At 45.1% G+C, this 27703-nt stretch overlaps 1 protein-coding gene across 3 annotated transcripts in view; it reads right to left on the bottom strand.

Moving 5' to 3' along the window:
* The window catches only part of igf2bp1 (insulin-like growth factor 2 mRNA binding protein 1), a 46999-nt gene that overhangs the window by 4468 nt on the left and 14828 nt on the right, over positions 1-27703 (bottom strand). The window contains exons 3-10 of one of the 3 annotated variants that reach the window (XM_062532764.1): positions 10914-10962; positions 7747-7798; positions 5650-5704; positions 4816-5106; positions 4391-4525; positions 2225-2347; positions 1713-1848; positions 1333-1455 (exon numbers count right to left, since the gene is read on the bottom strand). In XM_062532764.1, the coding sequence (XP_062388748.1) occupies positions 1333-1455; positions 1713-1848; positions 2225-2347; positions 4391-4525; positions 4816-5106; positions 5650-5704; positions 7747-7798; positions 10914-10962 (964 nt within the window). Of the gene's footprint in view, positions 1-1332; positions 1456-1712; positions 1849-2224; positions 2348-4390; positions 4526-4815; positions 5107-5649; positions 5714-7746; positions 7799-10913; positions 10963-27703 lie in introns of all 3 variants that reach the window. The other 2 variants (XM_062532762.1, XM_062532761.1) reach the window with 2 other exon arrangements.

The raw sequence follows: 27703 nt of genomic DNA on the forward strand, positions 1-27703 counted from the left end.
ACGATAACAGATGTTTGTTCACTTGTAGAAGTGCTCGTTCATAATGCAGTTTTATAATGTCTTTCTGCATCATTCGCGTGACTTGTGAGCATCTCCAGTCATGTTAGCATCATCAGGAACCAGACAGCAATACAACACTGTCCTGAGACCAGCTAATTAGCGATCATTCTGAGAGAGGCATTCTGGACTGAACACAGTAGCTGACGCTTGTTCCTGTGGCCCCTCTGTGGTAATACTAATGACCAGTGGCACTGCCTCACTGGCTGTAATTTGGCTGAAGAGCAGTAGTACTTTTAGTTTCATGCCATATCAGCATCTATGGCTATATTATGGCAAGAAAGGTAGGCCTAAAACATAATTTAAATTAGAAATGGCAATAAATAGAATGGCATAGATCGCACCAATCTACAAATGATAAATCCCAGGACCTTTACTGCGCATTACTGAAAATGTGTTAAAACAGAGAATAAAATTGCCGTCCCTGAGCAGAAACTAGAGAAGTGCTTAGAGCATCATGGCACGGCACGCACATGCGCACAAGCACGCCCGCACGCACGCCCGCACGCAAGCAGCACGCCCGCACGCAAGCACACACGCAAGCAGCACGCCCGCACGCAAGCACACACGCAAGCAGCACGCCCGCACGCAAGCACACACGCAAGCAGCACGCCCGCACGCAAGCACACACGCAAGCAGCACGCCCGCACGCAAGCACACACGCAAGCAGCACGCCCGCACGCAAGCACACACGCAAGCAGCACGCCCGCACGCAAGCACACACGCAAGCAGCACGCACACACGCAAGCCTTTGTAAGACGACGGCATGCTACAACCAAACTCCACCTCCTCCATTAGTTGTTTGGTACCATTTTGTGCAGGGGAAGGATTCACAATCTGAGCCCAACCACCCTTGTGCTATTGTGCTGTAGATTAACTAATATTGCAGGGATGACAGGGATTTTTCACAGAGTCTACCCTAGGCTCAGTTCAAGGATTTCACCACATGAAGCATTGGTATATGGATTGTATTGTATTAATTGGTTACACTAATAGTATCTACCAAATAAATAAATAATAATAATTTGCAGCATTGACACAGCAAGAACTAGACCCATGATGAAACATGTTATAAAATTGATGTCTCTTGCAGCCTGCTGTGATGTGAGCCAATGACAGCGGTCCCCCACCGTCAGAACGCTCAGGAAAATCACATGGCTCCTGCTCAAGTCCAGCTTTATTTAACGGCCAATCGCGTGTCGCGCACAGCATGCGGACAGATGCAGGGAATCTGGGGGTGTGTAGGCTGACAGCCAATCCAAAGAGAGCTCTTACCCCGAACGATCCATAGGGGGCGCCGGCAGCTGGGTTTCCAGGAGGAGGAGGGGCCATGGCCGAGGAGGGAGGAAAGAGCCCGAGAGCGCCAAGGTTCAGCCCTGGAATCAGATGAGTCTGTTGCTGCAAAGAGAGACATGGACAAAAGGGGAGAGACAAGAGAGGCTCTCTTTAATGAGTTATTCCTTATTGTTTCATGGACTCCAGGCAGCACTGGGTCTCACAGACAGCCAAAGCACATACAGTTCTGACAAAAGAACTGAAATGAAATCTATCAAAATAAACACCACGTGTCTCACACACACACACACACACACACACACAACATTTTCACACAACACTATTTTCACACACCACTATTTTCACACAACGCCACTCACGTTCATTGCGGCGATGTCATTGTCGTAGGCTTCGCGCACTTTCTTCATGATCTCCTGCTCGGCCAAACAGCAGGCCTCAATGGCGCCCTTCACTGTGATGGTCCTCTCGGGGTTGTACAGAGTCAGGTCCTGCAGCCTGGAGAGCCACAAACGGAGCGAGCATTAGAACTTGAAAGCGTGGCCAGGTGGCGGCTGACCCTGGAAGGAACCCTGACCCCCACACCGGAGTCATTTCCGGGTCAGATCCGTTGCCTGAGGAGTACACTAATGTTGTACAGGAGCACGACTACAAAACAGTCAGACTAAGCTTTCTACAATGCCTGTGTGACGGGTGTGGAGTCTCGATGAGTTCAGCGTCTGGTGTATGTGGGCCTTTTGCCATCATTTGATGAATGCTTTCAATGTGTGGAGAACAAAAGCTTTGAATAATACCGCTGATTTGAGAGCGGAGCTTCTGAACACACAACATAGCGTGTTTGTTAGTGAGCGTCTGAGACGGTTAACAGACTTACGGGGAGATGGTGATCTTGGTGTCCGTGTCCTGCTCCACCTTCTTCAGATTGCGACCCTCCTTACCGATCAGACGACCCACAAAGTTATTATGGGCCAGGATCTTCAAAGGCACCTCGTCGGCACTGTAGACAGACAGATGCATACATGATTGATATACTTATTCATTTCAACTGTAACATTCACATTCAAGGTCAAACTAAGACGTAGCATCTACTGTATACCACCTCCACTAACAAACACTTGTCCCAAGCCCGAGGTAATGAAAAGCGATGCCGTCTGTAACCATTCAACAGCAACGACATGGTATACAAAGACATGTTTACTGTGACTTACAGTAGCTTGGCCTATTCACTTTAGCAACTGATCTAAAAAACGTAAAGGGCAAGGGCTTGGGCTTCTGTTGCAAAGCCTTCACCGAGGTAAAAGAATTTGTTCAGTCATTCGCACACACCCCATTCAACTCCGGATCTCTTTCTGACACTATGTTAAAGTTTCTTATGTACTTGCGACATCCGCCGCTTCACAATTCAGCGGTTATCAATCTGTGTACAACATGCGACACCTCAACATGTTTTTTCAGCCATCATTTCCTATCTGACTTCATCATATCTCAACACGTTTTTTTCAGCCATCATTTCCTATCCGACTTCATGGTAACAGCTCACTCTTTAAAAAGCGCCACCACATGCACAACCTCTTTGACACCAATTTGTGGTCCACCAATTCTTGCAGCTCCATTGACAGCCATGCCTTTTTGAGGCACAATAGCCCCGTTTTCTTCACTGCCTCAATGTGTGTGTGTATGTGTGTGTGTGTGTGTGGGGGGGGGGGGGCAATGGAGGAGTGTGACCTGCATTATAAACTAGGAAACGGATCTATAAAAATGTAATGGCGTTTAGGCAGTTGTTCACGGAAAGCGGTTCCGACGTCAATTACGCGAGATTAACACAGAGACATTATCCCCCGTTACCAATAAAGAGATCCTTTGCCAAACGATGTGTAAGCTCATAAATGGAGTGTGCAAACAAGCTGCTAATAGAGCCCACGCCCTCACACAAATGTATACTATCTGTCCAGTTTGTCCAACAACACGCGTTAAACAACACTGCAACTCACAGTCCTGCCATCTCTCATATGTTCTGCCTCAGAGCTTTAGGACACCAGTGGGGTTGCAATTTTTCTCTTGGTAGGAATCTGGGAGTCATACAAGGCACTCTCTCTCACACACACACACACATAGTCTGTATGCTACTTGTGTGGTGACAACACAATTACTCATCATCTGAACAACATCCAGTTGACACAAACTAAAGGGGGTCTCTCAGCGTAGCTTCATCCAGCGACGTTACCTTGGAGGAGATTGTGTTGGACAACACTGATGATCAATACTTATGACTGAAGGGCAACGGGCCATTAAACAGCCTCATCTTGTCCACATTGAATCAAGACTCCCACTTCAATCTCTTGAGGACCGTTTCAATGCACCACAGTGTTGAACTGCACTTTGACCAAACTGACATGCAAACATAATGCACTAAATAGACATAAAGTATAAAGGCCTTCCTTTGTAGCTGTTACAGCTTCCACACTTTTGGAAGTTCCTGTGGGTGTAATGGCAGGCATCTGAATACCTTTGTCTGTATAGCGTATATTGTGATTTCTACCATTTTTACAAGTTTCTGGAAAACCACAGCTGTAAAATACACCATGCTCGCTACAGCACCCCTGAAGAGTCCAGATGGTTTCTTTAATGTTGCCTAAAGAGGCCTAGCTGCAGAGCAATCCAGGGACCATCCACAATTGTCCTGTTTGTTCAGTGTAGAGCAGCTTCAGGACAGTCTTGGCTAGCTATTAGGGAGCCAGGATGTGGGTGGGCGCATAGATATTAGAAAGCTAAGTACCGTATGTCCATTGAGTTCTATTAGATGGCATATGCAAACACGGCCACCATATTGCTATGGGAAACGCGTCTGTCTAATCAGAAACACCTGTCTGATATCCAATCAGAAACACCTGTCTGATATCTATCAGAGACACCTGTTTCTCCGTTGGCCTCCAGTGATTGTTGCCCTCATCAATATGGCGGCGCTATTTAAGTACGTTCTGGAGCCCTCTTTAATATCTACATGGGCGGGCGGTGTTGACTTTGGCTGCCCAACACTCACGTCTTGGTGTCCTGCGCCTCCTTCTGCATGATGTCCAGGATCATGCGGCAGGCGGATGAGCAGCCCTCCGGGGTGGAGTGGATGCTGATGGGCTTCTCCGCCGCGCCGGCGTTCTCCTTACGGTGGACATCAATTCTGAGGGAGAGGGGAAGAGAGGAATGTGGAGAGGAGAGAAGAGAAGAGAAGAGAAGAGAAGGAAAGTGAAGTGGAGAGGCAGAGGAAAAAGAAAAGAGAGAGGACAAGACAGATGACAAGACAAGGTGGGGGGAAAAGAAAAAAGAAAGAGGGAGTAGAGTGGATGAGCGAAGAAAAGACGGCACGTGAGAACGACAACCACACCACACCATCTTCCATACCGAACAGAAGGGCTAAATAAATGACCGCAGAATGTGTGGATGTGAAGCAGCCTCCCCCTGGGCACTCACTTGCTCTGCGTCTGCTTGGTGATGTTGCGGATGGTGGCGCCCTCTTTCCCGATGATGGCGCCCACATACTGGGTGGGCACCAGCAGGCGCAGGGGGATGTCCGTGTGCTGGTGCTTGATGGGCATGCCCGACCCTGGGGAACCCCCGCGGGGCCCACCCCTGGAGCCGTACCCGGAACGCCGGCCGTTGTCAGGGCCACGCTGTCCATCAACTTCGGAGTTCTCGTCTGGGATGTAGGAGACGCGAAGGGCATTGTTCTCAAACTGGTATCCGTTCAGCTTCTGAATGGCTCTGAAGGTAAGGAAGGATTTCAAAGAGGGGAAGATTTTAAAAGAGCGTTGGCTACACTATTAGAGCAGAGCTGCAGAATATTATGGACAATAATCAAATGAATGGTCTGTTTACTTCACAGTCTTTCACAAGTGGAATTGGATATCAAACAATTCAAATGAGTGGGCAGAAAACACTTTGTGTAACTGTCGGGGAAACCTTACCGACCGATAGCGCTCAAAACCGGACCACAAATTTGAATAGTTGCAGTACTAGTTTATATACACTAGACGTCAGAGTTGAGCCGCCGAATAAAATAGAAACGATACGAGCGCTTTTAGAGAGGTGCGCTCCGACAGCGCAGCGAAAGTCAGCGAGAGACAGACAGAGAGAGAGAGACAGAGAGAGTGAGCGTGAGCGTGAGAGTGAGAGTGACAAAGAGAGAGAGCAAGAAAGCAAGAGAGAAAGAGGGAGAGAACAAGAGAAAAGAAAGAAAGCAAGCAAGCGAGAGAACAATTTTTGAACTTCAAAGTGTAGAAGAAGAAGAAATGGAGGGATACATACTGTCTGGCCTGTTCCCGAGTTGCATATGTGACGTTTACCACAGCAGTCTCACTTTCTGTGTTCACTAAGAAAATAGACAGAAAGAAAGAAAGAAAGAAAGAAAGAGAGAGAGAGAACACGAGCAAGCAGGTAAGAGAAAGACAAAGAGAAAAAGAAAGAGAAAAAGAGAAAGAGGAGAGAGATATTTCATTAGCATACAAAATTTACACATTTACAAAAGCACATAATTCTAAAAAGGGAGAATCCTCTCAATCTCTTTTGCCCTTCTGTCGATCTAAAGTCAATTCTAGATGCAGCCTCCATGTCAGACAGTGACAGTTGTGCAACATCACAGGATTGACCAACATAATAATGGCAGACGTTGTCTGATCTCTTGCATAATCATGCAGATAAAAACGTTAAACATAATGCTAAAAATATATTAATCATTGAGGAAAAAAAAACAAGCAAGATAATAACCAAGAAGATTAAAATACAAAGAGGCAGTTTCATGAAATCAAAAGCCACTTTTTCATAAATAAAGCACCTCCAGCAAATACACATAAACAACACATATTAGCGGTCATAAAGCAGGGTCAACATTGAGCCGATTACCCTCCAGCTCTCTGACACTTCTCTGACCAGAGGGCCACTTATGACAGCTTAGAAGAGGCGGATAATGGCTAAAGGTCAATAACTCCTCTCTCAGGAATGTCAGGTAGGTCACATGTTGCTCCCACACACACTTGCAGGTAGGAGGCGTCTGTGGATGCCACCTGCTCTGCAGTGCAGTCTTTTCGATAAGTGAGTGTGTTTATGGTCATCCCGTTTGGACAGGCGACCTTGAACACAATGGGTCACTCTGCCAAGAAAACCATGTAAAAAAACATAACATCGATTTTGTGCACGTGTGCTGTATTAGAACGGATCACCACTTGTTGCAGCAACAGCAAAAAGGTAACTTGCTCAATTTTTTTGCCATTTCATTTGGTGGTGTGCTCAAAGCCTTGGAGCCCGATTTGATTTTTATCCAGTCTCAAAAAATATTATACTGCACATCGAGTCAAAAGAGAAGACCTGAACAAAGTTCTACAGAAGCCTGCCTACCAGTGTAACACCAAACATGTCCTGGTAACTAAATGGAAGGCACTGGTGAGTGAGGAAGAGGAAGAGGAGCTGAGGTGCTGAGATGCTGTAGCTCTGACCTCCTGTAATGAGCTTATAGCACTCCAGATTGACCCGCACGCTAACGGCAGGACGAATCCGCAAGGACAGGTGGACAGAATGAGATGGAAATCCCTCCCAAGTCATCCCAGTGTGGAGTGCAGCCCCCCCCCCCCCCCCCCCCCCTTTCCGCTCCTCTCCCTGACCCTCCCTGACCCTCAGGCAAAGGAGAAGCCAAAGTCAAAATATCTGCTTGAAAAGCACACACCGAAACAGTTCACTGGGACTGTTGAATAATTATATAGTCGAAAATTAGACTTAGACTTGTTTGAAACTACATAGACATTTCTAACTAGAGTCAAGATCTAAATCCTGATCATGTTTAGGGTGAATCACACAAGAAAAGCCAACGGTCATTTTTCCCCAGTGGACAGACAACATGCGGTGTACCGCCGGCCACTTGGCTCGGAATAAATCCCAGCTTCTGACCAAAAACGAGCAGAGAGGAAGCAAGCGTATTGAAAATATCCGTTTTGCAGACCACAGACACACACTCTTCTACATCAACCTGACAGATACGAGCCTCTTTTCAGCTACTGCTCAAGAAATTGGGAAAAGCAACCCATTTAACGGCGCTACATGTTGGGCTGCCAGCCGTCTTGTGCCGCTCAGTCACAGACTGAATCGTAAGTGGTTGGGCTGTAGCCCGGGGCTTCGCCCACTGTACTCCTCCATGCGTTTCAAGCCACTATTGAACGGAACAGCTGACAGATAAAGGTTATCCCTGGTCACTTCTCTCAAGTAGCCAGTGCTTCGCTACAGCATTGCAGATGGTGTGTGTGTGTGTGTGGGGGGGGGGGGGGGGGGTTCAGGGGAAGACAATCTAAGTGGGCCATCTTTACATGATTGCGAGTGTGTGAGTGGAGAGTTGGCGTCCACGCTGTGAGGTCGTACCTTGTTCACAGTTCTCCACGGTTCCGTACTGAGCCAGCAGACCATCCAGCACCTGTGTGACAGAAAAAGAGAAGAGAGAGAGAGAGAGAGAGAAAGGAGCATCGAGGGAGAGGTGAGAGGAGAAAGAGGAGGGGGGAGAGAAAGAGAAAGAAAAGGAACATAGAGAGAGAGGTGGGAGGAGGAGGAGGAGGAGGAGGAAGAGAAAGAGAATAGAGAAAGACTTTTAAATGGTTCATGCGAGGATTTATTAGCGCCTACAAAGCTTTCACAGTCTTGCCTGAATCATTCTCCCTTTGCCTGCTCCCTGACACTGGGCTCCATAATGGCACAGGACCTGGTCGAAGGTGACCTTACAAATACGAGTGACCGGTGACTGTTTAAACTTGAAATTGTGAATGAAAGACAGACACACACACACACACAGTTCTGTTTTTAAGGGGCATCAATCATGTGTGTCCAAGGAATCTATGAAAATCTTCCTGTGCAGCAGTAAGAACATGGTCAGTTTTTTTTCATCTTTTTTTCAAAAATGAACTGAATGTCACTAATCCTCCAGGGACTGCTGGGAAAGTTATTTAAGTATTCATCTCATGCCATCGTTCATTCTGATCTTTACAGATATGGAGGGCTGCACTTCACTCAAATATGGACAGAGGCTGGTGCAAAACTCATATCGAACCTTAAAGACGTCTAGAGCCCTACCTCAGAAACACATCTCCAAACCTGATGAACTTGAGCTGTACTCCAAATTTACTCCTGACTAAAATGCCAACTACCTCCTTCAAATCTTATTCTCCATTCCAAACCTTAGTCAATTAGCCTGTCCAGTTGTCCTCTATGTTTCTTCAGCAAGCAGATGAATTTCGGAGGCTTTGAAGAACCATACAAATTCTGAGAAAGCCGCAAAACTCTGGTTGTGGTTGCTCAGGTTTATCAGGTAGAAGATTGAACAAATGACAAATTACTGAACGGCACCACTGGCATTACACCACAAATGAATGAATGCAATTAGTCCTTATTAAATTAGCTTTGGCTGGAATATCATCCGTGAGCGAATGGAGCTTGTTTGTATTTAGGCGTGTCACAAGTGCTTTTGGTGTAGCCTGTGATATCAACAGCTTAATTAATGGCACGTTGTTCCCAATCAAGCATAATATCAGTGATGAGCCGCAAATTATAAAGGCTCTCAGCATTCCCTGCAGAATCAGACACAACTGGGATGTGGGTTAGCGGAGTGTCTGGTGGGCTGGCAGACAAGCCAGGTCTCTAGATACCAGCTACAAAACTGGACAGCACTGAAGCACAGAACTCGGCCGGGGCTGAAGGAGGTCTGTCCGCTTCGTCAGGTGTGTGTCCAGTTTGCTTCAACCGGGGAAAGTGAAGTGTTTACAGGGAAGCTACACCGGGCACGTAACCGAAGCGATTAATTCATGGAGCATCTGCCATTATAATCAATGGAACTGTCTACACCATGGTGTGATAGGGGTGCGTACATTCGAGAAAGAAAAATAAATACAGCAGTCGTCTAAAAGCATTTTTAGTCTCCGCAAAAGGGAGAGGCGGACAAGAAGAAATTCAGTGATCACTATATAACGCCCAATCAACCGGTAGCACATTTGGGGGTTCGCCACCTGACGCTGTGTCCTGCTAACCTTCTGCCCTATAGGACCACTACTAACCAAACTGATCCAGGATCTGACCATACAGACGCACTACAGGCTAGGGAGTGGTGACGACCTCAAGTTCAGTCTCCCGTCTAGAGTGATTTATTCCCAACAAATATACTGCAGCTGCTAAGCGACCTGACAGGGTGATTAACAGGCAGGTATAGCACTGGTCTGGGAGACATATGTCCCACCTGGGAAAACACAGACACAACAGGCTGCTAGCATTGTGACCGAACACACATCACGAGCGACAGACAGACAGACTGTAACTCACTCTTGATTCTTGAGTTCACGTCCAGGGTTTCCCCTTCATCTCCTCAGTGGCACAGTGTCTACTGAGCGTGAAGAGTTCCAAGCTCAAGCTCAATATCACTGCAAGGTCACAGTCTGTTCTGGGGGTTACCTTTGGGCAGTGTGCTCATGACTGTGCTTTGACGTCTTTAAATGGGGGTTTCAGCCTTCTTTAAAGTCAGACCCCACTTCCAGCAAAGATCACTTTGCTCCAACATAAATATATTCATGGAGTTGGGTCAAAATAAAAACATCCCTGTGATTCTATCTGCAAACCCAGTGGCGTACCCAAAAGACACCTTGGTTAGGTGTCCTCAGTGTTAAATGAATTCATATGGTCGTTGGTAGGTCTCTCAGCGGAGCGACTGGCTGTGCGTCTTCATCAGTCACCTGCCTGCTCTGGAGCCCTCAGTGCCAACTGACTTTACATGCGGGTGGAGTCCAAAACCAGAATGTACCAGCCATTCTGCAAGCTCCTTCTACAGTACTACCAGTGTGCGCGAAAGGGGCAGCGTGGGGGTGCCGTCGCCCCCGTGTGGCCGGCAGGAGAAGGGAAAGCGGTCGATCACGGAGGCCTGTCTGGCTGGATAGGACAGGGCGGTCCCGCCCACTGGAGCTGCCAGAGCCTGTAACCGGCCCGGCTGTCACCGGCAATGTGGTCGGTGCCACGCCCCGCTCAGACACACACACGCGGGCACATACACACACACACACACACACACACACACTCGTGCACATACACACCCCCATAATGCAGTCATGCCAACTTTAGTGATATAAGATCAGAAAAAAAGCTTTACATCGTTTTTTTTAAAGAAGGTGTTGCCTTTTTAAAAAAAAAAAAAAATACTTAATATTCAATTCACAACCATTTTTTTTTTTTTGGTTCAGACTTTCTAAACCAGTTTTGTAACCTGTTCTTATTCCCTGCAGTAAAGGAGAAAGCTGCCTGTGATCACAAGTAAATCAGATATGATCAGTTTCTGTTTCTGCTGATTCTAGATGAGCTTCTCGATCCAGGCCGAGATCTCTACCAAAAGCGGCTCCAGATCCAGCCGATGGTTGTAAAACGTGAGTCAAATTACGACTGCCAAGTATGCTAAGGTCACTGTGGCTTTGAGGTTGATGCTTGTCAAGGTTTGGGATAGAGATGGTGTGAAGACAAGAGAGCTGGGCTGAACCGCACAGGGTGTGGAGACGTTAACTCACCTCCCACTGTAAGTGTGGTGGAATGTTGCGGATTTGGAGTTTCCTGGTCCTGAAATGACAGAGAGAGAGAGAGAGAGAGAGAGAGAGAGATGGGGGAATTAGGGAAACATCTTTACATACGTACATGCATGCACACACACCTTTACAACACAGACATCAAGGCCTTTCTGAGTTTGGCCACCAGCCCAAAACGTATATATGTAAGAGGGCAGCCTACAAATAGACGAAGTCAAATGTTTCGGCAGTGTTCTATATGGCTGAACACGCGTACCCCTATGCAGAACATAAAGAGGACAGCTGACGCCAGGCTAGGTATTGCATTGTACCAGGGATTAAAATAGTAAGCAGTTTGTGGCTTATACAAGGGTAATATTTTAATCAGATAATGACTTTCAAAAAGTCAAAGTCTACAGAAACAAAAACTGTCTATGTGGACATATTTAAGGCGAGACACGGCAGTTGAAAACATTGTTTTTGTGACCTCCGGTCAATTTCGAGATTTTGTGCTAGTTTGCTACCTTAGCATGTATTCTACCACCCTACTACAACAACAAAGTCCGATTTGCACATTTAGGTGTTTATTTCACGAACGTTTGTGTGCTCGCGCCTATGTATTTCTCCACATTTTCTCAAAAGTTCCCATTCTAAAATGTCATGTACTCCCGCGAACGTGATCCAAATCATATCGTGTCTCACACCGTTGGAAAGCCCTGCTCCTCCTGCATAACGCCATGCAATCCAAATATGGACATTTCCTTTGTATTGGCAACCAATCGCGAAAGTTCAAAGACGAGTCTAAGCTGAGAACGAATCTCATTGGCTGTGTTTTAAGGCTGTTTTCTCAAAACTAGTTATTTGCGGTTTTGAGTCATTTTCCGGTAGATACTTCTCAGCCTCTGTAGCACCTATCTACACCAAACTTTCCAGTTATACACTTAACAGTATTCCGAAGACATTTACAGAGGGATTTGTTAATACATCATTCCTGGCCTGATTTATGTGACATGTTAATCAAAAAAGCATGGCAAAAATCGTTTTTTTAAGGCTATGGACAGTATATTTGGATTTCCTAGGCAATGAAAGCAGATATCCTGAAATCCTTCTGTAATTTTATTGTAATCTTGTTTGTAAACAACATGAAAGAATAATTTTGCACCTGGCTTTATCATATGCTCAGATCTATCTACCGGAAATATATGCAAAATCATGCATATTTAATGAGATAATGCCTCATTTGCATAATTAAACATACACATTTCAAAAACTTGTAATACATTTTTTTCTCATACTTGTGTAAGTAATCAACTGAGGAAGTTTCATGGTGATACCTATTATTTAAAAAATTTACCCTATTCAACTGTAGTGTCTCGCCTTAAATGTGCAAATATAACTGTGCACATGCTTCAGACATGAAGAGTTGTCACATTTGTATTCATGCACGCACGTGCACGTGCACACACAGCACACACACACACACACACACACTTCTATCATTCATCTTCGAATTCTGAAGCCGAGGATAAATATGCATGTCCAAAAAAAAACAGGCCAAAAAAACACTGTTCCAGGAACTAGTACCACTGTCAGTATCCAACCACTGCAGCAAACCACTGGGAAATCAGACAAAAAATTGTTCATACTTCTCCTTTAAACGCTAATTCAACAAAGGTTTAAAAAAAGGACATCAGGCTCGTTCACTGATGAGCCTTGGCACACAGTGCCACAGAAGAGGTGGGATCCGCCGCACCAACTGCCCAGCGAGAGATGTGAGCACTCTGGTGGAACGCACCGGAAGGAACTAGCGTGTCCCACCAGAACTGCCAGTGTGCACATCCCACAGCCTGTTGCTAACGCAAACCCGAGGGTGTGTGTGTGTGTGTGTGTGTGTGTGTGTGTGTGTGTGTGTGTGTGTGTGTGGGCAGAGGAGGGTATATTGAATGGGTATATTGAAACTGGACACTGACGACTGCTGTAGCACTGTGCCAGCTGTCCTGGATCCCATCCCAACACATGGGCGGAGAGAGAGAGAGAGAGAGACAGAGAGAGAGAGAGAGAGAGAGAGAAAGCAGGGAGAGAAAGAGAGAAAGCGGAGAGAGAGAGAGAAAGAGAGAGAGAGGGAATGAGTGTGTGTGATAGAGAAAGAATATAAAGTGTGTCCAAAACAGGTGGTGAAGGTAGAATAAGTAGGTCTTTTTTAAATAAGTATGACCCAAACAGAATAAAAAATACAAATCACTGACAACAATAACTGTCCAGTAAACAAGTTCAACTGCTCCAATTTACATTCTGATTAACATTTACTCTCACACACACATACACAGACACACACATTCAACAATTAACATAATCTATAACAAATAAAATGTGTTCCCAATGAATGAATGTAGCTTTAGCTTTACTGGATATTCTATAGATACACTGGGTTCCTCAGACTCATTGATCCAATTCATATCGAAGCAAGATAGTCCACCTGCCTGGCTCACAAGAGCTAGAACAAAAAGAGACTCAAGAGAAACACTGAGAACTGACTGAGGAGGAGGACCGGATGGTGGGCTGGCCTGTGCAACTCCCTGGTGCCTTTAGAGGGCGCTCATGAGAGAAAGCGAGCGAGGGAGGGCGGGAGGGAAAGAGGGCGAGTACGAGCTGAGAGAGTGGGGCATGTGCACAGCTCCATCCAGGAAGTTGGTGGCTGCGGGCTGCTCATGGGAGGGGCCTCAAAGGGCCGCCTCCAATCCTCTCTGCTCCGACGGCTGGGAAATGGGTCAAAGGTCAACGCCTATAGCCACCAACCCCCGACCCAATAACCATGGCAACCTCTGACCCCTAGGTGGCCACACCCATTGCTCTACCTCTTTTTTCACCCCCTCCCCACTTCCCCCTCCCCGCCTCCTCCTCCTCCTCCGCTCCCCTTCTCTTCCTTTCTCAGCATGTCAAAGGGAAACGCAGCAGCCAATCAGATTGGCCAGTGTCACAGACCACCACCAAAGCGTCTCACAGCGACAGAGAGACTGCTTCCAGGAGCACGGCCTAAACCCACAGGCGCTCACACACCCACCCACGAAACAACACGCACTGCCAAAAACGGCCCCCGTGGAATCACCTCCACCACAACTTCTGTGGCACAAAATGGCGGACATTTTGAGCTGCCGCTCTGCGGCTCCACGCAGGTCAGACCTCCCTAAAATGGTGGTTGGATTAAGCTGAACGCCGCCGCCCACAGCTGGGGGCAGGAATGCCAGTGGGGTGAAAAGGTCGTGGTCAGGGTGACAGGAGCGATCACACGGATGCGTTACGGAGGGGTTAGTCATCATCCAAAAAGGACTGAAGACGGAGGTCGTCAACGAAGACGTGCATTTTTTGAGTGTTTTTGTTGTCCCTCTAAGGACATGCATACATACCTATATAGTGTATCTTGTTGTCCACACACAAACACACACACACACTACCTCTTATTCCACATACACACGCCCAAATAATCTTCTTGTTGTCCCACTATGTGGCCCTTACCTCTGACTTGCTCCCGCCCGTTTGGTCCTGGGGCCACACACACACACACACTTTTTAATCAGGCTTCCTCCCCCCCGCCCCACCCCACCCCACCAGCCAGGACCTTCAAGCATCAACTCCAACCCCCCACCCTCAACCTTTGAACTTGTATAATAATGATGCGTCACAGCTCACCGACACCGCCACGCAAACCTCTGATTGGCTAAGACGCTGGAAGGCCTGTTGGGTGTGGAGGGGCCGGGAGCTAAGATGGAGGGCTCAGATGGGCATGACACAGTTGCAACGCCCTTTTGTTTGTGCCTTTTTGTCTGTTGTGTTTTTTAGAGGCTTGCAGGGATGGGTGGTTGGTGGGAGCTGCGAGAGGGGGTGATTGGGTGGTCAAGTGGGATGGCGTAGGGTGTGTGTGTGTGTGTGTGTGTGGGTTAAGGCTAGAATTATCCACACCCTCGCCATCATCTCATCTCACAAGACTGGTGCGAAGATAAGAGCACGTCAAGCACACACCACAGAACAGCCAACCATCTGAACTGAGGCAGAGGAAAGAAGAACGGATATAAATCAAGAGGGAGAGGGAAGAGACCAAATGTGGAGGAAAAAAATAACAGACTGTGGAGAGAGAGAGAGAGAGAGAGAGAGAGAGAGAGAGAGAGAGAGAGAGAGAGAGAGAGAGAGAGAGAGAGAGAGAGAGAGAGAGAGAGAGAGAGGTAAGAAGCAGAAGTAAAGATGAAAAAACAAGACAGGGGGCGAAGCTTTAGCCAGAGGTCAAAGGTTAGGATTCTTTCAACAAACCCTGGATGGGAGGGGTCTGCTCTGAGAAGGAGGGGGTGGGTGGGGTGTGTGTGTGTGTGTGCGTGTGCGTGTGTGTGTGTGTGTGTGTGTGTGTGTGTGTGTAAGTGGAGCGGGGGTTAGGTTATACTATATGTAAAGAGTGGAGGGGGAAGGGCCGTGCTGGTATCAACATTTCAAAAGGTTACCTTTATCTGAATGTGCATTGACTTACAAAGGCAGCATGATTGGGCTTAACAGAGGAGAGCGGCTCTCCATGAAGGAGTGAGTAGTTAGATTGGAGAGAGCAAGAAACAGAGAGAAGGAGGGAGGGAGAGAGAGAGAGAGAGAGAGAGAGAGAGAGAGAGAGAGAAAAGGGGTAAAGGTGGAAAAAGGAGGGATGAGTGAGGGAGGTGGGGGAGGGTGTTCAGCACTCAATGACATTGCATTGAGTTTCTCAAACCGGTGGTCAGACTGAGGCAACCTCACATTCCATCCTCAACAAAGTTAAATAGAGCAGCTTGCAAACACACACACACACACACACACACACACACACACACACACACACACACACACACACACACACACACACACACACACACACACACACACACACACACACACTTAAACAATCAGTGGGTCACTGAGTGAAGGGGGATGTTACTTGGGTCTTCACCTCTAAGTAGGGAGGGGGGGGGGGGGGGACACCTGCAATTCAGCATGAGAATAGGATGTCGATGGTGCACTGCACCCCACTGGCAGGCCTCTGTTGCATGATGGGATAGTGTCAGCGGGATAGGAGGACTCCACGGAGCCCCCAGTAGAGAGACCGAATGAGGGGCATTCCAGTCACACATACACACAAGCACATTAATACGAAGGGCCCTGGAGAACACAAACACACACAACACACACACACACACACACACACACACACACACACACACACACACACACACACACACACACACACACACACACACACACACACACACACACACACACACACACACACACACACACACACACACACACACACACACACACACACACACACACACACACACACACACACACACACACACACACACACACTAACTGTCTTGAGACAGAACAAGTTGAAAATAACCGCTTCTGCGCATAACTTGTTTGGACAGAGCACATCTGCCAACCATAGTCTGTCCTTATCAACAACAACAATAAAAAATCATAATCATGATGACAAAAAAATTGACATGTTTGACAAGCTGCTTTACATTGTAAAATTGTAAAAGTAGTGCTTCAGATGTGTTGGCAAACAATCACAAGGGAGTAGAGATCTATACAAAAAAAATGCATCCAGAAAATAGCATATTGCTGGACTCTGTATTTTTGCCGTGTTGCGATATTGTGCTTGCAAAGTCCTCAGAGCAAGAGAAAGTGAGACCCCAGACGAGCTTTGCTTCGCCATCAGGGTTTTCAAATGGTTAAACTGAGGGGAGTGTGTGCGGTTGTGCTGAAACACACACACACACAGAGAGAGAGAGAGAGAGAGAGAGAGAGAGAGAGAGAGACACAGTAGCCTTCGCAGAACCCCCAATTAACCATGTGAGGCCCAGAGCTGGGGTGAAAGGTCAAACAGGAAATGGAGTCGCAGGAAGTGCCAGTGGCGTATCGCCCGCCTTCCCCCTCACCCTCTATCCTGAGGAACTTCCTGTCTCATTTACATCCCCTGTCCACTCAGCCAATCACATTGCGGCAGCGTCGAAGAGTGGGGGTGGCGCGTTTAACATGGAGGGAAAAGAGGAAGAGAAAGAAAACAATAGAGCTTCCAAGACAGCAAAGAGCATTCTCTCTCTCTCTCTCTCTCTCTCTCTCTTTCTCCCTCTCTCTGCAATGCGCCCCTCCCTGATTCCTCCCCTTGAACCCCCCCTCTCCACACATACACACTCATACAGACACATACACACACACACGTATATTCACTCACTCCCAGCTTCCGCTCACTTGCCTGAGGAGATAGAGAGATGAGGGAAAAGAGAGAAAAAGAAAGAAAGAAAAAAAAAACTTGATGAGAACGAGTATTAGACAGAAGGCCTGGGTACAACAGATCAGGCTGATTAGGAGCCCCTATATGCACGGCGATAGGAGAAGGGGGTTAACCGTAGACTGGCCTTTCCAAGATGGCGTCACTTCAACACACCCACCCACTCACACATGCACACACACACACCCCCAGTTTGCATTGCTAACAGCCCCGGCCAACATACTGCACATGGGTTGGGTAGCTGAGATCTCCTCCCCATAACGTACCCAAGACTGCCATGCGAGCCTTCCAGAAACTAAACCACTTCACAGGGAACTTCAGAAACAAAAATTCTGCCGCCCACAATGCAATAGTAAATATCTGAAATAAGGGGTTTCATGGCAGTTATAGAAAAATAATTTTATATAATACTGGGTTAACAGTCAGTCACACAGTTAATCATTTAAATGAATGCACCAAACTAGAAAAATAAAAATAAAGCACAGTGAATTGCAGCAGCCAATGGAGGTTAAGTTTGATTAAACGATTAAAGGTACTTTAATGTAAAACCTCTAACAAACTTCAGAGATTAAAACAAGTTCTGAGATCTATGATTAATCTAAAACACACTAAAATGCTGAATTATTTAAAAAGCTGAATAGGTTTGTATATATCATGTGTGGTGATTAAAAGGCTAAAATAAGCTCTTTCTTTCCAAGTGTCAAGTAACAAGATAAAGACATATGACTGCAGATATCACAGCTGTACGCAATACTATTCTTTTCTTGATGACGATCAGATGATGGCTTTGAAAACAGTCATATCACACATTCATGCTGTAATTAATCAAGCACAATCCAGCTTTTTTAGCTAAATCTACGATGCCACCATAAGACATCTTATTTACATGAATGTGTTAGCATCTGCATTCTTTCTGTTTTTGAATTTTATTTTTTATGTGCTGCAGTATTTAGTTCATTATAATCAATAATCTCAAAAAGCAGTGTTTTTAACAACAACAACAACAACAACAACAACAAAAACAGCAAGAAAGCTTCAATATGAATAATGAATATACTAAATACATGGCTGAACTTACAATTGCAATTGGTAAGACCCTTCTGGCCAACATACAGTCTTTCAGCACACATTACTGCATGCTATGCCTAATCAGTCACATCAGATACCCACAGTGAGAGAGAGACAACAGTTCCTTGTGGTCCAGAGTAGGGCATGCACCGATCCACCAGTTGTGAATGAATAAACTTTGTGCCTCACTGTGTGACAAGAGGATGGGATCACTATTTTACGTCTGGCAACATCAGGCTCGACATGCCTTTCCTAATTTATAAAACAATTGAAATACTTTTTTACTGAATAAAAAAAAATTAAAATAAAAAAAAATTCAAAATTGTTCCAGCACCAATAACCGGCTGGAATCAATGCATTTCTAGCAGAGAGAATGGACACCCCGATTACGATCCTGTTCTATGCTCTTCACAGTACCTGGGAAGCTAGCAGTGCTGAGCGCCTTCTATAGCAATAAAACAGCATGCCAGATCATCCTTCATCTAAATGCCTTAACGCCACACACCTTCAAAACATCTTTGTTTACCAACAGAGGCCTTCTACGGCGCCTTCTTTTGTAGATGTAGATCTACAAAAGATCTTTATTGTCCTTTAAGGATATTCTTTTTCACACGTCATTTACATTCCACAAAAAGACAGTGGCATCTGATGTTAACTGCAAGTTTCTGGTGCGTGTTGACCTGTATACTTGTTTCCTATGGGTCTTCACTTCGACGTGACCCAGCGGTAATGGGTCATCGTGCATTATGTCTGAGACAGACGTGCACATTAGACATGTGCCACTGAAAAAGTTTACACATCAGGATGTTTTTTCACTCATTTTATGTTCTTAAGCCAAAAAATAGTTCCTCACATCCTGTGATAAATTACTGTTGAATACTCTCTCATACCAGTAAACAGCAACAAGAGAACCACAATAATAACCGTTCATATGAAAAATCTCACACATTTGAAAATGTACGATGTTTGCTGAAGCTTCAGAAAACAAAATCTGCAGATTCATTTCTTAATATTCATTTCTTAATATTAACAGCCTAATAAAAAGATTCATTTTAATCACACAGATGGTGGGAATGACGATACAATTCTGTAGCACTCACAACCGTTCAGGGGTGCAACCTTACAACCCATTTTTCAAGACTAGGTCACAAATTAAAACCATGTGATAACTTTTCCAGGGTCAGGTTTCGGAAGCCAAGACAAATTTCATGACTAGTTATGAAACTCACCGATGATTTCATAGGCCTATAACACAATATATTAGTCAACACTTGGTCTGCTTGCTTCATTAAAACTGATAAACTGACACTAATTAAAATTTTAAAAATGTTCTTTTAATTGTTTACTTCCTGCAAGTTCAAAACAAGCTTTGCGCGGCAATAACAGTTAAAAGGGGCTAAATTAACAAAAATGTTTTTAAAGAGTTTTTAAAGTTCTATTTTTAGACCCAATAAACACAGGGGCACTTCAACAGGGCACTTGCTGTGCAAAAACAATTCTACTTCTGCCCATAACTGGGACTACTGAGGTCTTTTGGCTGTTGGTCACGGCTAACAAAAGGAAGCTGGTCTCCCTCTCGGTGAAACCGTTCCATTCCGGGGCTAAAAAAAGCCCACAGACAGTGAGAAAGCGTCCGCGACGGCAGTGGCAGTGGCAGCACCAGCCCCGCAGGTCAGCTGCCCAGCCGGCATAAGGATGGTAGCCAGGACAGAGGGTGGGGCTTGTGGGGGGTGGGTGGAGGGGGACATTCCCTTTACCAACAACCCCCACTCTAACCCCCCCCCCCCCGCGCCTCCCCTACTCCTCCTCGCTCATTCCTTCTCTCGCTCTGGCCTGCTCGGTCTCCGTTACTGGGGCCCATGGTTGGAAGTTCTAAGCTGCTTAAAGCTTAATGTGAAGGTCCCACACCGAACCAGCCCCGCGGCCAGCGCACGGGAAGACACAGAGAGCTGCAGTTTGCTTTAAGCCACTTGATCAGTGTCCAGCTCAAGACCCGGGGGTTACAGGAGACCGAGACCCACCCACACACACACACACACACACACACACTTGTAGATGAGATACCGACACATGGAGAAACCCCTTTGCGCCGTTTTGGCTGTGACTCAAGGCATCCAGACAGACACACCCAACAGTGATGAGTGAAGTAAAAACAGAGGACTACGGAGCGAAGCTGACCAGATTCTGCAGAAGTGCCACTGTGCACAAGATAGTCCAGCACCACACAGAAGCCATTGATTTCACAATATATATATATTTTCAACTGTGGTCTTGTGTGTGTTTTTATAGAGTCTAATTAAACTAATAACTGAACAAATGCCTCAAAAACTCCTACATTAAATAATCAATAATTTAATAATAAAAGTCCAAATAAAAACAAATAAATTAAACTATTTTAGCCTGGCTTCCTCCATGTGCTTTGATCAGTTCGTCAGGCTGACATAACACAACTAGAGCAGGCATGGTAACGTAAGTGTCACAATAATTTTCTCTGAGTGAACGTTCTTATGGTCTTGAAGCCCTAATGGCAATGGCAGGCACAAACATGTAACCAAACACATCACTGCTGTAAAATGCAGACTATAGTTTTTTGCAGAAATTAAGGACACACCCAAAACTTCACCCAGTCATCCTTATCCTGATATCTTTCTATCTACACATTCCCAAGGTTAAGTCGTTACACATTTCCCTAAAGCTGACAACCTAGGGACAGAGAGGGAGTCCTAATCCTGAAGTTGGCGACTATCGTACAGCATGGCCATGTTGTGTAGAAAAAAAACATATGTTTAAAGTTTCAAAAGAGATCATCAATCTAGATTCTAATGATCACATATACACTAAGAGTCACCACACTGTTACAATGCCTAGGAAACACACACATACACACACACACACACACAAACACACACACACACACACACGACCTGTTGTTCAGTCTAGAGCCTCCCTGTGAATTTAGTCAAACTTAAGCTGTCCAGGTGCAGCACACTATCTAGCCGTTATTAAATAGTGAGCACTTCAGAGGGAATTCGCACAACTCAAATAGCAGAGACAATCAAACGGCTTTACTCTCCATTTTAATTTACTCTGGTTGTCTCATCCCTGAAGTTCTGTTCATTTCTGCTCAAATCAAAGGTTTAAAGGTAATCATCTTCTGTGTACACAGATTAAAAGCCTATACCTATCAATAAAGCCTTCATATGTACAATATAAAAATATCTGTAACAACATACGGAAACCATTTTAATGCTTCAGAGGCATATATATATTTGATGCATATGTTGTAAATACAGAAGGAAGCAAACTACACCTTGGCGTTAGCCTTGATTTGTGTGGATACTGAAGATTATCTAAATAGTTACCAGAGAGAGAGAGGTAATGAAGAGTTTGAATGAGAGAGAGAGAGAGAGAGAGAGAGAGAGAGTGAGAGAGAGTGAGAGAGAGAGCAAATGAAAGTAATCAGTGACTGACACCACATGCTGTGCAGCACAACTATATAAGCTGTAAGTACTGGCGAAAAGTGAGGGTAAATATTTAATGGAAGCTATCTAGGCACCAGCAAGCATAAAAATCAGAATGAATATTTAATTGTTGGTGCACAAGTGCAACGGCAATGGCAGATCATAACACTCCGTCTCCTCCTCCTCCTCCTCCTCCGCGGACAGAGTCCCCGTGCTGGAGGGGGGCGTGGTGCAGGACGAGGCTGCCGCCGCTGCATCATGCCAGCCTGGCCAGTGTGGCTTTCCGTAGGCTTCCTGAATGGACACCAGAAGCCCTCCCATGAATGTAATACTGAGCCTGATGCTTTAAATAGCCAGACTGCTTTCACTGAGAAACAGGGCAAAGGCAGGAGAGAAATACAGCAGCCAAGGGAAGGTGGTAGAGACAGAGACAGAGAGAGAGAGAGAAAGAGAGAGAGAGAGAGAGAGAGAGAGAGAGAGAGAGGGAGAGAGGGAGAGAGGGAGAGAGAGAGAGATGGAGAAGGAATAGATAAACTAATTGAAGGAAAGAACAGTGGATAAAGAGATGAGGGGTGAAAGTGAATAAATTAGAGTGGAGTGTGTTTCTTACACAAATACTGTAAAAGAATTGGATGACTGACTTACTGTATACCATGAGTATACAAGTAAGTGTTTGTGAGGGAGGGAGAGAGTTAAAGATGGAAAGAGAGAGAGAGAGAGAGAGATACACAGAGACAGAGACTGAGAGAGACAGAGAGAGAGAGAGAAAAAAAAGAGAGAGAGAGAGCGAGAGAGTGAGAGTGTGTGTGTTTCCTTTTATCCTGGTCTTGGCCAACAGGCATGTGACACACAGCGAGTTGTAAGCCTACAGAGCCCTTAGTCAGAAAACTGCTGATCAAAGGACAGCTAGTGTATCCAAACGCTTTCATCAACATGGCAATAAGTGCAAATCTACCAGCAAAAAGGACAGACATGGCAAGTCATAGTGCAGTTATTAAAACAAACAAAACTACCTGTGCTGCATCTTGAAAAGATGTTACATTTCCAGTCAAAATATTATTTCCTCTAAAAATAGAGATTTAGGGCAAATACATCACTAAAACATATCCTAAGCAAATCTATTAACCCTGAGACTATATAGATTTGGTATTGATTTATCAAAAAAAATTCACCACATGAATGTCACCAGTCTTTCCTTCATAGTGTAATCAAATTCAAAGTTGAAGCTTGACAGCATGCCTACACAACCAAATTGGCCTGATTCTGCTGACATGGTAGGTCCACCAACGCTCACCTTAGCAAAAGGATAACTATGGAGAAGTAAAAATCACAGTAATGCAAGATACATCGCACCAACATCCTCTCGAAGGCACAGAAAAACAAATCCATGGACATTGGCTCCCATAACAGGAGTTTGTTGTGCCAAACATGGATCATTTCTCTACGGGAGACAATGATCTTGATATGTTAAGTGAGCTATTGTCATCAAGTGTATGTGTGTGTGCATATTTGTGTGTTTCTGTGTGTTTCTGTGTGTGTGTGGGGGGGATATTTAGGCCAAGGCGTACCGCAAATGCACACAATGCAATTTTCATCACCAGGATGGCCCACTGCAGAACCTACATTTTGTGTCTTCACAGATTTTGCATGATGACTGTGCACACAAGTTTTAAAACATTGAGCGTGTTTACATGCACACTAAATAACTGACTATTATCTGCTTTTTGTAGTTACCTGGTTATTCAAGTGCAAAAGTAAATGGAATAAACTGATATTCACTATCAATTTGCTGCCGTTATCGGTTTATGAAAAATCCTTTTAACACACCTAGGTTTCTGTCAATATTCTGATTTCTTCGAGACATGCACACACCTTAAACAGATTATTTCCTGCTACCCGATCATTGCCAGTAATCATTTTTTTTAGTGTGCATGCAAACATGCTCACTGTCTCAAGGTTAAAGGAAGACTAAAGGTAATACTATTTTACACAAATTGAGGCACACACATCTGTAACACCGACATTATGGACCATCCTTAAGCCCTGAGTGAGCGAGTGAGTGAGCTGAGCAGTATAGGCCACATCTCTGCTACATGTTTGAGGACTCAGGAGAGTGGTATGCTTAACAGAGGAATGCTAGTCTTCTGCGTCAGTACCCTACAGACCAGGACAGACCAGGGGAAAAGGTAGCAACAAAAAAAGGAGCAGAGGAAGAAAGAAATAGAAAACCTTGCACCATCATCATCACCATGTTTGAAGCTCATAAGAGGAAGCTTCCTGCCCTTCATCTCTTCCTCCTCTTTCTCTGTCCCTCTCTTTTCTACCTCCCTCTTTCCCCTGTGAAATTCCACAGCACCCAAGACAAAAAAAGGGGGGGGGGGGCGCAAAGGATCTCCCTCCGTTCTCTCCAAGGCGGAGACGAATAGTTCCCAACCTTTTACTCGACCCTTGACCTCAAAGCGGACTAGGAATGATCTCGATACAAAGTCTAAAAGGAGCCAGGGGCCATGCAGGGACAGCAATGGAGGGCAGATGAAGACAATTGGACATTTCAAAGAGGGTTGGAGGTTTCAGTTGAGGACAAGGCTGCCATGTTTGTGGAGAATGTCCCCTTCACCCAACCCCTACTTTCAATCTAAAAGACCATTTATTCACACAAGAATGCTTGATGCCAAAACAGAATATTAATTGCCTGATTTAACAATGTGAAACACATATGTGGGATGCATGTTAAAGTTAATGTTAAAGCATGCACAATGTAATATTATATGTAATGGTTAAGAATATGCATAATTGCTGAGCATGCACCTTATGCAGACACCTGGACATATAACCTGCTAATAACTCTGGTGAATACAAATATGTGCTTTTTTTACCCAAGATGTATGCATACTAAATAAACATGCAGTTGTGTCGAGTTAATCCGTCTGATGTAACAATGTCATATTCAAAATCATAATAATTTGAAAACGTGTCCTCAGGCCTGTATTTGCAAAGAAACGGTCAAAAACCGTTTAGGCCTACACTTTACCACTACGGATCGAGGCATTCTTTTATTCATTTTTATATTAGAAACATTTGTTTTACACAATAATCTCCGCTATGCACAGTTTTACAGTAACTGCATGCGCCAACAGTGGTCTGTCCCTTCGTGTGTGTGTCTCTGTGTGTGCTTTTTGGTGAGCGTGTACTGTTCGGGTGGAGCCGGTATCGTGGGTGGCATTGGTAGGCAGGACAGGGTGAGAACAACAACTCTGGAATCCATTTAGTGGTATATAAAGGGGATGTGTCTTCAGTCTGGGTCAAAGTTCGCGCCTCACTCAAATATGACCTGCACGGCAGAGAAGATGGAAGTCGAGCAAGCCTCCATTTTGTGAGTTAGACTTCGTTGCCAGCTTGAGCCTGAATCATGATCTATTGTAGACCATGGGCGGCAGATGCATAAAACATGAGTGATATCCAAATGAAATTGTTTCAGTTTACAGTTTCAGTGAAACCACTGCTGTAAAACATAAACTTTTATCGACAGCTTATAACCAACCACACAAATCTTGACATTGTTTTTTTTTTTTACATTTTGGCGAGTCGGAAGCGGGTCACCACAGTGAAGGGTTCTCTCCATTTAGGCGAATTTCATTCGTTTCTTTTAACCTGCAAACTGAACGATGAATATATTCTTAATTTGTACCCAAGTGGTTAGTCATATCATGGATCGGAATTCAAAGAGCCTTAACCATCACTCACACACACACAGCGCGCCATTTTGTTCACTGTCGGGCCCTGCAGAAGTGTTCCAAAAGAGAGCGCGGAATACCCCTGCCCCATTTTGTATCAAAACAGCGTTCAATGTTGAAGGACGTGGCTGCAGCATGGCATGGATTTAGTTACTTTATTTTCCGTCATGTCATTGTTCAATGTAAAATACTTTCAATAGCCAAGGTCTTGGATCAGCAGCATTATCTCAATCTAGAGGAAATTGAAGCGAGGTGTGCCATGAGCGTATCAAGCAGGGGCAACATTCCTTGTATCATTTTCGTATTAAATACAAGTCAATAATGAATTTCCACCAAACGCATGCATACCTTACCAACCCAAACGTTTGCAACCATTAAAGTGAATTCTACTTTCGCCACGAACTGTTCGTGGTTTTCGAAATATTCAGTGTTAACAATTCTACTGTACAAATGGGAGACGAACAGAATTGATCGGACCGAGCCATAAACCATTCGAGCCAATCAACACGTTGCACGGATGGGTGTAGACGTGACTGTCGAGCTCAAGTAACCTTGGCGGATTCGTGGACTGCTTTTCTATCACATCCAATTATATTAACACGTAGATACATTTTCAATGTTGCACCCTTCTACTGTGGGCTAGAGAGTGGTCAACACAGACCTTGCTCGAACCCAGTGATAATGCGTAAAACACAACACACTTATTTATGATCGGTCAATCGGCCGACACTGTCCATCGAAAAAGAGCAGGGGATGGAATGACAGGCTCTTGTGCCATGAATTTATTTAAATGACACTCGCCCTAACTTCAGGAGTAAAGGTTTACTCCGTTTATCTCCAATTGAAATTTAAGTAAACGAAAAGTGCCTTCGTCTAAAGGCAACGACCTTATAGCCTAATCCAAATCTGTCCATATCTAACCTGAGGCTAATTTTCAAGCAGGCAACATCATAGTGGCCTATGCAAGAGTCGACCCCGGCTAAGCCTCAACCATGTGAGCCAGCGAATAGGCAGCCATCTTCATTTGACAACGCCCAATTACCACAACGAGTAACAGTGAGAAAAAACACATGAGAAGTTCAGCATTGCCCTGGATTCACGAGTGTACAGAACATGGGTGCAATATTGAAGGTCATTCGTCATTGTTAAGGTGACGAGCCACATCGGCGAATAAAATAATAAAGCACGACCCAAGCTTATCTGCCATTTCATGCCAGGTGAAGATAATGGTGTGATTGAACTCAGTCAAAGATTGTTACAAAGCAACAAGCTTTCATCGATGGATTAGTCTAAGGTGATGTATCAGTAAAATGGCTCATGCATAATGTCAACAGTAAATACCTATTTATATTGACATTAGAGACTGAGCTCGTTATGTAGGCTAGACAAAGAACGGACTTTCTCCACACTAAATGTCAGGATGCTGTGGTTAAGTGCACCGCGCATTGTTTCTATCTTTTTGACGGATGCTTTAAAAAGGACAATAGCCATGTGAGAAAATCTTCTCGTGTGCAGCTCCAACCTTGCGGTGGCTTCACGCGCACACCTCCCCCACAGCTCGAGCAGCGCTCGTTACAGCCTCTCGCTGGCGTCGAGGGGGAAGCCTGCCTTCATTCATAAAGTCAGTAAACTACTCGAGAGTACTACAGCATCGTGAAAGAGGCGGCGCGCGGAGCTCCAGCACCGCCCACCGTAGATAGACATAGGGGGTGGGTACGGTGAACAGCGATGGAGGCTCGTCTGTCCACCACCAAGCACATCGGGATAACGGAGTAGCACGATTGAAAAGTAACAATGCATTATGACAGTAGCCTTAAACACCTGTGTGTAACATACCGCGGCCAAAATAATAATTAGATAAAGAGACGCCGACAGGTGGAATTCAGACATATGCACGTATATGGATGGACTTATCCATAGTCCACAGTCATTATACGATTAATCTATTCTTCAAGCTTCTCAAACGTCACACTATATTCCCCTATCTCCTCATGCGGTATCACCCCTTAAAGTAAACGCACGATTAGATCGCAGTTTCAGCTGTGAGCAGTCCTGCATTTCAGATTCCTGAGTCAATAATATTCGGTATGCACCATGTCTGCTCATATCATAACCTACCATAACCAATTTTTCAGCCCTCATGCGTTAAATGGATTTGATGCGTTTAGCCTAATTGTTCCTCAATAACAACGAACATTCTCTTTCAAGAGAATGACAAAGTTTTCT

Source organism: Sardina pilchardus, chromosome 3 (genome assembly GCF_963854185.1).
Source record: "Sardina pilchardus chromosome 3, fSarPil1.1, whole genome shotgun sequence".
NCBI classification, from domain to species: domain Eukaryota; kingdom Metazoa; phylum Chordata; class Actinopteri; order Clupeiformes; family Clupeidae; genus Sardina; species Sardina pilchardus.